Source organism: Heptranchias perlo, chromosome 16, assembly GCF_035084215.1.
Source record: "Heptranchias perlo isolate sHepPer1 chromosome 16, sHepPer1.hap1, whole genome shotgun sequence".
NCBI lineage: Eukaryota > Metazoa > Chordata > Chondrichthyes > Hexanchiformes > Hexanchidae > Heptranchias > Heptranchias perlo.
The window spans coordinates 24,219,454-24,233,751 of record NC_090340.1 but is presented as its reverse complement, the minus strand read 5'-3'; the positions used below and the strand labels follow the sequence as shown (position 1 = coordinate 24,233,751).

General features: G+C 40.8%; 1 protein-coding gene across 3 annotated transcripts in view; it reads left to right on the top strand.

Annotated features, from left to right (window-relative positions):
- Nucleotides 1-14,298, top strand: part of edc4 (enhancer of mRNA decapping 4) — an 88,773-nt gene that overhangs the window by 52,329 nt on the left and 22,146 nt on the right. For 2 of the 3 annotated variants that reach the window (XM_067997824.1, XM_067997822.1), the window contains exons 18-22: nucleotides 1,646-2,103; nucleotides 4,350-4,451; nucleotides 4,956-5,108; nucleotides 8,149-8,182; nucleotides 10,913-11,099. In XM_067997824.1, the coding sequence (XP_067853925.1) occupies nucleotides 1,646-2,103; nucleotides 4,350-4,451; nucleotides 4,956-5,108; nucleotides 8,149-8,182; nucleotides 10,913-11,099 (934 nt within the window). The remainder of the gene's footprint in view (nucleotides 1-1,645; nucleotides 2,104-4,349; nucleotides 4,452-4,955; nucleotides 5,109-8,148; nucleotides 8,183-10,912; nucleotides 11,100-14,298) is intronic. The other variant, XM_067997823.1, reaches the window with a different exon arrangement.

The window sequence follows — 14,298 nt, the reverse complement described above, 5'->3', positions numbered from 1 at the left end:
CCAGTTAAGTTTCTGGTCAATGGTGACCCCTAGGATGTTGATGGTGGGGGATTCGGCGATGGTAATGCCGTTGAAGGTGTCGAAAACTTAATTACCTATTATACACAATGCATTAACTCCAAACGCTTATTTTCAGACAAGTAAGAATTTATTAAGAAACTTGTACAAGTTGGAAGTGTACCTCAAACAACGGTTGAGGCTACGTCTTCCTCAGACAAAGAAAGCGGTTATCTTTTATACACTTAATTCAGTAATGTCTGTCTGTCATTGAATATGGGCGTATATGTACACTCTCATTGGTTCAAGTGGTTAGTCAATCAAGCAGGGAGCCTGCCTCCTCTGGACTCCATAGCTCATTCCTGCTTTGGCACGTAGCAGGCTTTGCAGGCTCGAGAACATTACAGAACATTACCTCCCTAAATTCCAAAGCTGGTTAATCACGGCTGAAGTCAGAATCAAGGCTACATGGCCTCTCAAGAAACTGTATTCTCATTATATTATAAGCCAGCAATACTCTTATCTGTAAAGGGGGAGTGGGGGGGGAGGCCAGACAGTACCAAGCACCTGGACAGCCAACTTAATTATCAACGTACCAAAGACAATTGTGTCTTTGTGTGTGTATGAAATTGTAACTACCCTATGTATGGGAGTCAAGGAGTTAACATTGGTCAAATACCCATCATGCTTTTCTCTTTTTATGGTCAAGTAACTGTTCACGTATTTCTACATTAATGTGGTCTTTATAGTTTTCCACAAAGGTCATGGGGAGGTGGTTAGACTCTATCTTGTTGGAGTTGATCATTGCCTGGCACTTGTCTGGTGCAAATATTACTTGCCACTTATCAGCCCAAGCCTGGATGTTGTCCAGGTCTTGCTGCATGCGGGCGCGGACTGCTTCATTATCTGAGGGGTTGCAAATAGAACTGAACACTGCAATCGTCGGCAAATGTTACCATTTCTGACCTTATGGTGGAGGGAAGGTCATTGATGAAGCAGCTGAAGATGGTTGGGCCTAGGACACTGCCCTGAGGAACTCCTGCAGCAATGTCCTGGGGCTGAGATGATTGGCCTCCAACATCCACTACCATCTTCCTATATGCTAGGTATGACTCCAGCCACTGGAGAGTTTTCCCCACGATTCCTATTGACTTCGATAAACTGAGCATCGATGATCAGGTTATTGGTGAGTCCAATTGATAACACTGTCGACGACGCCATCCGTCACTTTGATGATTGAGAGTAGACTGGGACAGTAGTTGGCCGGATTGGATTTGTCCTGCTATTTGTGGACAGGACGTACCTGGGCAATTTTCCACTTTGTTGGGTAGATGCCAGTGTTGTAGCTGTACTGGAACAGATTGACGTTCATTTGAATGGGCAGATGCTACCTCAACTTAATATCTCATCTGAAGGATGGCACCTCCAATAATGCAGCACTTTCTTGGTACTGCACTGGATTATAAGTTTAGGTTATGCACTGAAGTCTTGTTATGGGGCTTGAACCCACAGCTTGGGTGCAAACGGGATTTCACAATGCAAATTAGTAAGTCTGTTCAATTAGAGGCGGGATAATCTTGAATTAAGATTTGATTTTTAGTTGATATTTAAGTGGAATACATCTGAACTGAGTAATTTTTTCTTTCAGGTTACTGGTGCTAACTCATCGCTTCCTTTGGAGCTTCAGTCTGTGGACCCCCTCTGTGTGCCTCAGAGTTCACCAACGCGGGAGCGTTCTCCTGACGTGATCTCCTCAGCCTCCACAGCAATGCTGCAGGACATTCCTGAAATTGCCTCAGAGACCCTTCAGCGTGCGTTTGTAGGCTCTGTGTTACCCACTGAAGTCCTGGAGCCCACCCATCATATGGATAGCATGGCCTCTGCTGCCTCAGCCCTCCATCTATTATCTCCAAGAAGTAGACCTAACTCAGAACATAGCCATCACTCTCTAGACATGCCTCAGGTGGAGGTGGAGCGGCTGAGTACTCCATCGCTATTGGAAACTGTCTTGTCACAGGAGAATACAGCAGGAGACAACATTGCCAGCCAACCTTGGCCAGCAGCACCTGACATTACCCGAGAAACTCGTAACAGCATCAATGAAAGGTATAATCAAATATGTTATGACAGTGGGCCAATTAATGTGTTGGCTATTTGATTATAAAAAAAATCTAATATATTGCATCCAAATTGTTGGATCATCTTCCCTTTCTCCTTGGATTGTATTTCTTGCAACCTTGCCTGGATTGGGAGAAGGTCATTTGAGCTATCGGGCACAAGCCATTCTTGTGCAATACTACCAAATTCTTCAAAATGACAGAGTATACCAGATAGACCTTAGGTTTACACAGTAAGCAACTAATATTTATTTACAATTAAATAGTATATGAAGCTCTGTTCTTGGAGGGCAACGATTACCACAGGCTCCATTTTTCTACCACCACCTCTCCTTAAACCTTCTGTGCCCCTCCACAAGTGCGAGGAGCTTGTGGGTTTCTTCATCTTCAAGATAGAGACCACCTGTTCAGTTGCTTCTCTTAGTCAAACCTGCTCCCTGTCCTACCCTAGCCCTGAATGCCTTTGATGAACCCTCTTCAAGAAACCTACCCTCAACCCCACAGTCGTTGCTAAATATCTTTCTTCAAGGTGCTTGAACATGATGTCACCTCTCAAATCTTTCTTCTGTTATCTAGCTCTGTTTGGACTGCCCTTAGTTCCACCCACACCTATCCACTTGTAGCCAGAGCATCTCTAGCAATGGCTTCTTTTCCCATCCCTGCACCATTACCTCAGCAGTTCCCCAAGGATCCACCCTAGGCTTCCGCCTGTTCCTCATCTACATGCTGCCCCTTAGTGACATCAGACGTGATCAGTTTCAGCAGGAATACTGAAGACCCCCAGCTCTACCTCTCCTTCACCACTCTTGTTCTCCCCCTTCCCCCGCTGCCTCTGTGCTATCAGAGTCCTTATCCAGTATTCAGCTTTGGATGAGCTGCAACTTCCTTCAGCTAACTTGGGATGACCAAAGTCATAGTCTTCAACCCCTATCACAAACTCTCTACGCTCCCCACCAACTCGATCTCCCTCCTTGGCCATTGTCTCCAGCTGAATCAGAGTATTCACAGCTTGGGCATCCTGTGACCCTAAACTGAGCTTCCATCTTCATATACTTTCCATCACAAAGACTGTCTACTTCCACTTCCATAACATCACCTGCCTCCACCCCTAACTCAGTCTATCTGCTACTGAATCCCTCATTCATGCTGTTGTCACCTCCAGATTTGATTACTTCAGTGCTCTCCTGATCGATCTCCCATCCTTCATGAGCTTCAGCTCACCGAAAACTCTGCTGCACAGTTCCACAGAACTAAGTCCTGCTTGCCCATCACAGCTGTTCTTGCTATGTCCCTGTCTCCCAACACCTCTAATTTTAAATTCTTATCCTTGTGTTTAAACCCCTCCATGGCTTTGACCCTCCCTATCTCTGTAACCTCTTCCAACTGTGTACAATTCCCCCCACCCCCACCCCACCAATATTTTCTCTTCCTCTGACTGAGCCTCCCCCCTCTCTTTGCCCCACCGTTGGTATCTGTACCGTGAACCCTCTAGGTTCCACTCTAGAATTCCTTCCCTAAATTCCACCTCCCTCCTGCTTTTAGACCCTCCTTAAAACCGACCTCTTTGATCAAGCTTTTGGTCCCTATTTGGCTTGGCATCTGTTTTCCTTCATAAAGTGCTGTTGGATAGTTTTCTACATCAAAGGCACTAGATAAATGCAATATGATACTGGAGCACAAAAATTTGGCTATACTAAAAGTACGGTATAATTTAAAAGATCAGTGTGTTGATTATAATTTGACAATGTATGGACTGGATGTAAAAGTCTTTAAATTCTTTATGAAGGCTTGGCTTCTGCCATGATGAATTCAGTGGTTTTGACTTTTTTGTAAAACTTTTTGTATCAGCATATATTTCTCAAGTAGGAAGTGAAATAGCATTTTTTTATTTATTCATTCATTCATAAGAATTCAGCAGAAGTGCAGTTTCAAACTCCAGTTCATATGACTATGAATAATAAATTGAAACAGATCTTTTACGTTGCAAGAATACTGTTGCCAATTCAGTCAAGAAAATAAGCCTATTTGATCTTGTGATCAAAGGATACAGACTGATCTTTAAATGAAACAAGCCAATTCAAACTTCATTATATGCTGTTTAAGATTTTGGCAGGGCGAAATTCCATAATTTCTTCGAATAGATCTGAACTAATGCCCCTGGATGACAGTTGGCTTTTAATTGCAGAAATATCTGTCCTTCCAAAAGTTTCAAGTAGTTGTTGCTTTGTTTTTAAGCCTCAGAGAGGATATGCAGGAGAAGCATAAGAACTCCACCTTCCGCAGGCATCCGTACCAGCTACATCAGCATGACAGCCAGGATGCCAGTGCTGAACAGAGGTAATGCAGAGCTACATGCAGCTGAGAATTAGTGCAAGTATTATGTGGCCCACTAACTTAGTGAGTAAAATCCTTACTTAATAATCCGAAAGCAACTGGTTTAAGTCCTGGTCCTGCTTGTTGGTCAAATTTGTCAGTTTTAATATATAGTATTGGGTAGGGTTTGGGACAATGGAGTACTGATCATTGCCTGACTGGGAAAGCAAGTGGATTAGTGTATGGGAGTGGTAGTGAAGTGACTTGCATCCTAGTGTATACTCTAATGGCCTGACTGAGTATGGAAGCTCATGGTGGGAAATTTCATTAACTCCATGGTGAGGTGCCTCATGGAAATGGTGTGTGCCAACTTGCCTCAAGTTTTCTCATTACAGAACAGTGTTAGCGGAAATGGAGAAGCTATTGAAAGGAGTGACTGCCCTTCTGGTTAAAAAAGATTATGATGGTGAGGGAAGGGGATGTTAATAAAACATGGTGTATTTATGTTCCTTTTTTTTGTTAATGCAGTGATCATGATGATGAAGTAGCAAGTCTTGCTTCCACGTCGTGTAACTTTGGTTCAAAATCTGCATCTCATCGGCTTCCAGTTAAAGACTGGAAATCAAAAATATCTCCCCGGTCCTCTCCTAAATTGAAGAGAAAGAGCAAAAAGGAAGATGGGTAAGAATTTTTCTATTTATCCAATTAAAATGCCACTGTGACCAACATAAGATGCAGCTAGTTAATGCAATTAAAATAATTATCTATTATTTTCAAATAGCTTAACTTTGATTGTTGATCTTTCTTGTGTTAATATTACTTGCTATTGATAACCAATTCCAAAGATAAAATTTAATGTAGTCAGAGTTTAGTTACGTATTTTAATGCTTTGACCATGTGATTATTTTAATACATGTTAGAATCTGAAAATGAATCATTAAAGAAAGTTTAGGTGTGCTTCAAGCTTGGGGAAAATGAAATGCAACAAAAAAAATGCAACTGAAATACTGGTGGGAGGAGTAGGTGGAGGAGGCTCGTGTGGAGCATAAAACACCAATGTAGATCTGTTGGGCCGAATAGCCTGTTTTTGTGCTGTAAAATTCTATGCTTTTCACAGTTATTCCATAGTACCTAATTAATGTGACTTTAAATGTTTTTGAGCAGTGAAGGACGCCTGAAGTAAATCTCTCCAAGTCCAAATGTAAACTGACTGTCCAGCAGATAGAAACTCTTCTCATATGTAAAAACTATTAAAATGTTACTAAGACTATGAAGTGTTACTTAGATGGGATGTCCTTTTTGACAGCAAGTTTATAAGTTGGATTAAATGTTTTGGCAGGTTTTTCTCTTTTATATAAGCCAGGGTTGACTGTTTACATTTAGACTGATACTTTAAGCATTTATTGAGGTTTCTAACTTCATAACTTTTTAATTTTTTCTGTTAAGGAAGATGTCCTTTTTTTGTAGGAATGACAGGTGCCATTGCCTGAAGTGAAAATGAGCCTTTTGAATAAACTATCTGAAGTGTTACTTGGCATTTGTTTCGTGGTTGAAATGATACACACATTGTTGTAATGCCCATTTGTTTGTGCAGTGTCAACATGTTTCTGACTATAAATGACTGGAATCTCTCGTAGTCTAGTTGTAAGCATATTACACCCACTTAATGTTCCTTGTTAAACTGTAAATTGCGATTTCTGGCTTTCGCAGTTGGAGGTTAGAGAGTAGGTCATTGGGAATGAATGCGTTTTACATTTTGGCCGGCCAGATTACAGGATAGTTGGTAGAAGTTTACCCTCTATGTACAGTACTCTTAATTCAAAGTTGCTTAATTCAAATGATCTGATCAAGTTTTTCAAGCACTAAATTTCCACGTTGCGTAATTTACATAATTCAGTTATTGGACTATTCAAATTTTTTAGTGCAAAAAATGACTTTGAATAACCAGAGTAAACTTGCTCCTGTTCCTCACCCCCCCCCACCCCCCGCCATCATCCCCATCCAGTCTTACTGAGGAGCCTTCTAAAATCACAGGAGTTGGGGATAACGAACACCGCATGAGCTGGTGGAAGAAAGAAAATATTCAAATCACAATGGTGCCACCATGGGATAATTCAGCATCAAAAATGTCTTAAGTTGCCCCAGTTCAGATCCATCCTAGATGGCCTGAAAGGTGTGGCAATTGCTTTCTGTTTTAACATGAATTGGGTGTAGTCTATTTTTAATATTCTTAATATGATCACTTTTATTGCTGTTCTTTTTAGTTTTTTACACTGCTTTATTTTTTCCTTTTCTACAAAATAATTTCATTCCAAGCAAGACGGTGCGCAGTGGTGTTGAGTTAAAAGGCACTTTCTCTGCCTGTATATGACCAAGATTTCTAAAATACCAGGAAGAAATAAAAATAACATTTTGAAGACTAAACTTAAAGTATTGCTGCAGATAAAGTCAAAATGTAACAAAGAAAGAACTTGTGATTATATGCTGCTTTTCACATCTTTAGGATATCCTAAAATGCTTCACAACCAGTGAAATACTTTGAAGCATAGCTACTATTGTAATGTAAGGAAATGCAGCAGCCAGTTTGTGTACATCAAGGTCCCACAAACAGCAATAAGATAAATAATCAGGTCTGTTTTAGTGGCTTTGGTTGAGGGATAAATATTGGCCATGAGACCAGGAGTGGTCCCTTTGTCCTTTTTGAATAGTGCCATGGGATCTTTTACATCCACCTGAGAGGAAAGACGTTGAATTGAGGTGCTCTGACAGTCCGGCACTTATTCAGTACTACACTGAAATATGGCTCGGTGTCAAATTCTGTCTGATAACGCTCCTGTGAGACACTGGGATGTTTTACTATGTTATGGGCACTAAATGCCAGTTAAAGGCATTAAATGCAAGTTATTGTAGTTCATTTGCTCAGATTTCTGTGTGAAATTTTGAGGTATAGAGTGTACTGTTGCTAAGCTAAATAATACAAATACAACTTGCCTGTTTTTTAAAATAAAATCTGATCCAAAATGCACCTCAATTGAACATTTTGATGCATTTTACCTCACTTTTTCTAAGGGGAAAAAGTAGCAAAATTTACAAATGACCTAATTTGTTGAAACTGCCCTTTTTTGAAAAAAGAGAAAATTTGTGGTTCCCCTGGTGACTCAATTGGTAAAGACAACAGGTAGCTGAGCCATACAGACCAGATCGTTCGTACGTTCAGAGAGCTAACCTCAGCTGGGGTGCAGGTAAGGTACTGAGTTGGTCGCATGAATTAGAGACAGGAAAATCAGCCAGTGTTCCCTTTCCTGATCACAAGCCACTGAACCCCCTGACCCCCTGTTGAAAAATGCATGTGTGTGGATGTTGGTTGAGAATAAGATCGGGTTGGCTGTGCTGCTTGTCACTTACTGTTGAGAGTTGCACATGAATGGTCACTTGGGCCAGGCACAGAGGGTAACTGGCACCTGTGGAGCTGAGCCCTAGCAGGAGTTGACTGCTTACTGAGAGGAAGGACAGAGAAAATTGGTTTTAAAAAAAATTAAAAGAAAAATCGCTATGTATTTGTTCCTGATCTTGTTAGTTGTTTTTGTCCAAGCCTAAGTTAGCTGCTAATTTATGTTGGCAGGTTGTGGGTTCATTGCCAAATGTAAAGGTTTACACTAATGAGTTTTGTTTTTCAAACTAATTTTAAATGTGGTAAAGTCATTTTCTTTTTTTTGTTCAGGGAGACCACACAATCCCCAAGGTCAGAGCAGCAGGTTGGTACATGCAAAATATTTCCAAACATGTACAGTCTACTCCTGATCATAGTTGTTTTTTTGCACTTTAAAAAAAATGAATTATCCAATAATTTGAATTAAGCAATGTAAATAGCACAAAGTGGGCATTTAGTGCTAAAAATTTGGATTAAGCAACTTTGAATTAAGAGGAGTAGTCTGTATTTGGTAAAACTTTAGGAATTTTAAAATCTGTTTTTGTCATGCGCATCTTGTGAATTGCTGAAGTTCACTTGGCTTAATCCAAGTTCATGCTGTTTGGCCTCTAAGATGAGCAATTCACACTTGACACCTTAAAGATACGTCAAGTCAAAATTTGAGATGCTGAATGAAACATCCTACCACTATAATTTTTCTTAGGTTTTATTTTTTCATTCATGCAGAGGTGTTTTAGAACATTCTGTTGTATGGTTCCAGGGTGAGTGGACTTCTGCAAAGTTGCCTCCATGGAGTAAAGAATTGAAATTTAGAGACCTTTTGAAGAGATGACTTGATCATAGTATCATAGTAGGCACAGCAGAGTAGGAGGCCATTCAGCCCATCATGCCTCTGCTGGCTCCTTGACCGAGCTATCCGACTACTCCCATTCCCCTGCTCTTTCCCCATAGCCCTCTAAATTTTTTCTCCAAGTATTTATCCAGTTCCCTTTTGAAAGTTACTATTGAATCTGCCTTTCAGGCAGTGCATTCCAGAGCATTACAACTCGCTGCGTTTTAAAAAAAAGTTCCTCATGTCGCCTCTGGCTCTTTTGCCGATTGCCTTAAATCTGTGTCCTCTGGTTACTGACCTGGCTGCTGCTGCTGGAAACAGTTTCTCCTTATTTGCTCTATCAAAACAGTTCATGATTTTGAACACCACTGTCAAATCTCCTCAACCTTGTCTGTTCTAAGGAGAACAACCCGAGCTTCTCCAGTCTCTCCACATAACTGAAGTCCCACATTACTGGCACCATTCTAATAAATCTCTTCAGCACCCTCTCTAAGGCCTTGACATCCTTCCTAAAGTGTGGTGCCCAGAATTGAACACAATACTCCAGCTGAGGACTAACCAGTGTTTTATAAAGGTTTAGCATAACTTCCTTGCTTTTGTACTCTATGCCTCTATTAATAAAGACCAGAATCCCATATGCCTTTTTAACTGCCTTCACGTGTCCTGCCACCTTCAAAGATTTGTGTGTGTGCACTCCAGGTCTCTGTTCCTGCACCTCCTTTAAACTTGTACCATTTAGTTTACAGTGCCTCTCCTCATTCTTCCTACCAAAATGCATCATGTCACACTTATCTGCGTTAAATTTCATCTGCCATGTATCTGCCCATTGCACCAGTCTGTATGTCCTCTTGGAGTCTGTTACTATTTTCCACATTGTTTACTACATTTCCGAGTTTTGTGTATCTGAAAACTTAGAAATGAAACCCTCTATACCCAAGTCCAGGTCATTAATATATATCAAAAAGAGCAGTGGTCCTAATACTGACCCCTGGGGAATACCACTGTATTCTTCCCTCCAGTCTGAAAAACAACCGTTCACCACTACTCTCTGCTTTCTGTCCCCAAGCCAATTTTGTATCTATGCTGCCACTGTCCCTTTAATTCTATGGGCTTTAATTTTGCTAACAAGTCTATTATGTGTTACTTTATCAAATGCCTTTTGAACGTCCATATACACATCAACCGCACTACCCTCATCAACCCTCTCCGTTACTTCATCAAAGAACTCAATCAAAGTTAGTCAAACATGATTTTCCTTTTAACACATCCGTGACTTGTGTTGATGTGGTCATTAATATTGTCTTTTCTACATGGTTTTCACCCCATTTATAAATTAGGTTCTTAAATTCTTCGAGTTACAATAGTGAGACACTGCAATTCAGTCTTAAAGGGGAACTCCAAATATGCAACTACCACCAGAAGGAAGTTAATCATATTTCTAAATACTTATTTACAAGAATTTGAAGAAGCAGAAATATATAATGTTAAATCTGATAAATTTCCATCCTATTTGTACTGGATTATAAAATGTGGATCTCAAGTTGGAAAGAGCTTGCTTTTCACTTTCTCTGTTGGAGAATCGGGAGACGTAATTTTATATTTTGGCCAATAAGGTTACATGATAGTCGGAAATCTACCATCTATTAATGGCGGTGTCACTGTTCTGTCTTTTTGTAAGGAACTTTCCAAAGTTGTACAGGGTAGTTGGGGGGGGGGGGGGTGGAATGCCCTCTGAGATTTCTTGTGAAAAGCAGACTAAAGTTGTGCCACCATGGAACAAGACCATTAAGTGCCTTACTTCACCCCATTTCACACTTTCAATAAATGAAATGCTGTCAATTTAATGTAAATTGGATTAGTTTTGACATCATTCTTGATCTTTTTTTAAAAAGAAATTCATATCCTTCTCCCATGAGGAGCAAGGATCCTGGCTAATTTTCTGTAGTGCCCTTACCGCTTCTCTGGCTGAGACCAGCTGATTACTCACTTCCTGGTCTGCATGGTTTGGCTACAAACTAGAGCCATTGAGGCAGCTTAATCCTTGTTCTTTGTGTACTTTTGTTTCCAAAAAAAAATTTACCCCCTTAATACAAAATAATTACTTTTCTTCTAACATGAAATGTATCTCGGGACTTCCTTGAAGGCATGTAATCTAATGTATGTCCAATTTCATCTTTATTTAAAAAAAATTATTCTCCTCTAAGATTTATTTCATTCTTCCAGCAGCAGTTCAACGCGGACCAACAGGAAGAATTACTGTCTCTGTTACGCAGCCAACAGAGGGAGCTCTGTGAATTGAGACAGAGCCAGTTGGAACTTATGCAGAGGCTTACCGATCACATGGATGCGGTGCAGGGCTCCATCATGGGTCACGTGGAACGAATTATGGTCACACAGCAAGAACAAGAGCGTATCTTTTTGTTCTACATAGTGGTAAAAGCACTGCAGTGTTTGGCTTAATAGAGCGAGTGATGTTTATCTTGTTACAAGCAATGGATCTCAAAGTAAATGCATTTGATGATATTCCGGGTATTCATGTTTGCAATATGTAAACATCTGGTAACACACTGCAAAAAATATATAGTCTTCTCCGATTAAGTGATTCTGTCCACTGAAAGCAGCATAATGGCAAGAGTAGATTAGTAGATCTGATCCTCACAACACAAATGTTGTAAAATGCAACAACTGGCTTGAATGTGAACAATTAATAGTCTGAAAGATAGCCTGTAAGATTTATGATCTCCAAACACCCTTGATTGTCAGATCAGTAGTGGTTCAGAAAAAGATTCCCCAGTAGTGGCTTTGTAAGCTCAACATGTGATTCCTATAATGGAATAGAAAAATCGAGTAATGCAAATAGAATGTTCACTTACATGCTAGCAATAAGCATGTCACTGTTGAGACACCAAGTCTTATGAGGCTATGAAGCCATGTGACTTCATATAAGTAACAAGAACGCCTCCGATTTAGGAGGACTACAGACCACTATGATGGTATTTTTTTCATTTTTTTCCTGTAATTTTCACATTAGTTTCATTTTTTTTTATAGAATTGCCATAGAGTCATGGATTATTTTCAGTATCTCCCTTTCCTGGAAAATCAGATGGAATGATTTTGAATTCTCTTCTAGTGACAAAATAGCTGACAGGGTTTTCAGACGCGATAGAGAGGGGGATAAAAAAGGAGGGGGGGTGGCAATATTGGTTAAAGAAACAATTACAACTGTGAGGAGGGATGATATGTTAGAAAGATAATCAAATGAGGCCATATGGGTTGAGCTAAAGAACAAAAAAGGGGCAGTCGTACTGCTGGGAGTGTACTATAGACCCTCAAAACAGTCAGAGGGAGAGAAGAGCAAAAATGTAGGCAAATTTCTGAGAAATGCAAAAACAATAGGGCAGTAATAGGGGATTTCAACTACCCTAATATTAACTGGGATAGAATCAGTGCAAAAGGTACAGAGGGCACAGAATTCTTAAATTGCATTCAGGAGAACTTTTTTAGCCAGTACGTAGCAAGCCCAACAAGAGGAGGGGCAGTTCTGGATTTAGCTTTAGGGAATGAAGCTGGGCAGGTGGAAGGGGTATCAGTGGGAGAGCATTTTGGTGGTCGTGATCATAATTTAGTTAGATTTAGCTTAGTTATGGAAAAGGACAGAGATAGAACAGGAGTAAAAGTTCTCAAATGGGGAAAGCTAAGAAGTGATTTAGCAAAAGTGGACTGGAAACAGCTACTTTGAAGGTAGATCAGTGTCAGAGCAGTGGGAGGCATTCAAGGGGTTCAGAGTAAATATGTTCCCACAAAGCAAGTCCCACATAAGAGGTTATTGGGTAAAATTAAAGCACATGGGATTGCTGGTAATATACTGGCATAGATTGAAAATTGGTTAACACAGGAAACAGAGTAGGAATAAATGGGTCTTTTTCGGGGTGGCAGGCAGTGACTAGTGGGGTATCGCAGGGATTAGTGCTTGGGCCCCAGCTATTCGCAATATATATCAATGATTTGGATGAGGGAACCAAATGTAATATTTCCAAGTTTGCTGACGACACAAAACTAGGTGGGATCGTGAGTTGTGAGGAGGATGCAAAGAGGCTTCAAGGCGATTTAGACAAGTTGAGTGAGTGGGCAAATACATGGCAGATGCAGTATAATGTGGATAAATGTGAAGTTATCCACTTTGGAAGAAAAAACAAAGACAGAGTATTTAAATGGTGATAGATTGGGAAATGTTGAAGCACAAAGGGACCTGGGTGTCCTTGTACACCAGTCACTGAAAGCAAACATGCAGTTGCAGCAAGCAGTTAGGAAGGCAAATGGTAGGTTGGCTCTCATTGCAAAAGGATTTGAGTACAGGACTGCAGTTATACAGGGCCTTGGTGAGACCACACCTGGAGTATTGTGTGCAGTTTTGGTCTCCTTACCTAAGAAAGGATATACTTGCCATAGAGGGAGTGCAGCGAAGGTTCACCAGACTGATTCCCAGGATGGCAGGACTGTCATATGAGGAGAGATTGGGTTGACTCTGCCTGAGAGGGGATCTCATTGAAACCTATAAAATTCTGACCGGGCTAGACAGACTGGATGCAGGGAGGATGTTTCCCCTGGCTGGAGGTTCCAGAGCGAGGGGTCACACTCTCAGGATACGGGGTAGTACATTTAGGATTGAGATGAGGAGAAATTTCTTCACTGAGGGTGGTGAACCTGTGGAGTTCTCTACCACAGAAGGCTGTGGAGGCCAAGTTGCTGAATATATTTGAGGAGATAGATAGATTTCTAGACACAAGGCATCAAGGGGTATGGGGAGAGAGTGGGAATATGGTATTGAGATAGAGGATCAACCAAGATCATGTTGAATGGCGGAGCAGGCTGGAAGGGCCAAATGGCCTACACCTGCTCCTAATTTCTATGTTTCTATGAAAAAGGGTGGGACTGCCAAATCTGGAGCCCCCTGGATGACAAGGAGCATAAAGGGTACGATAAGGCAAAAAAGGGAAGCTTATGCCAGACACAGAGGTCAATATTGCCGAAAGCCTAGAGGAGTATAGAAAGTGCAGGTGTGAAATTAAAAAGGAAATTAGTAAAGCAAAGAGAGGGCATGAAAAAATACTGGCAAGTAAAATTAAGGAAAACCCAAAAATGTTCTATAAATACATAGAGCAAGAGGATAACGAAGGAAAGAGTAGGGCCTATTAGAGACCAAAAAGGTAACCTATGTGTGGAGGCGGAATTTGTGGGTATGATTCTTAATACCTATTGTCGTCTGGGACAATGCAGAAATTGTAGTTGAGGAGGAGTGTGAAATATTGGATGGGATAAACATAGTGAGAGAGGAAGTATTAAGGGGTTTAGCATTTTTGAAAGTAGATAAATTGCCAAGCCTGGATGAAATGTATACCAGGCTGCTAAGAGAAGCAAGGGAGGAAATAGCGGAGACTCTGACCATCGTTTTCCGATCCTCCCTGGCTACAGGCGTGGTGCTGGAGGATTGGAGGACTGCTAATGTTGTATTGTTGTTTAAAAAGGGAGAAAGAGATAGATTGAGTAATTATAGGCCAGTCGATCTAACCTCGGATGTGGGCAAATTATTGGAATCAGTTCTGAGGGAC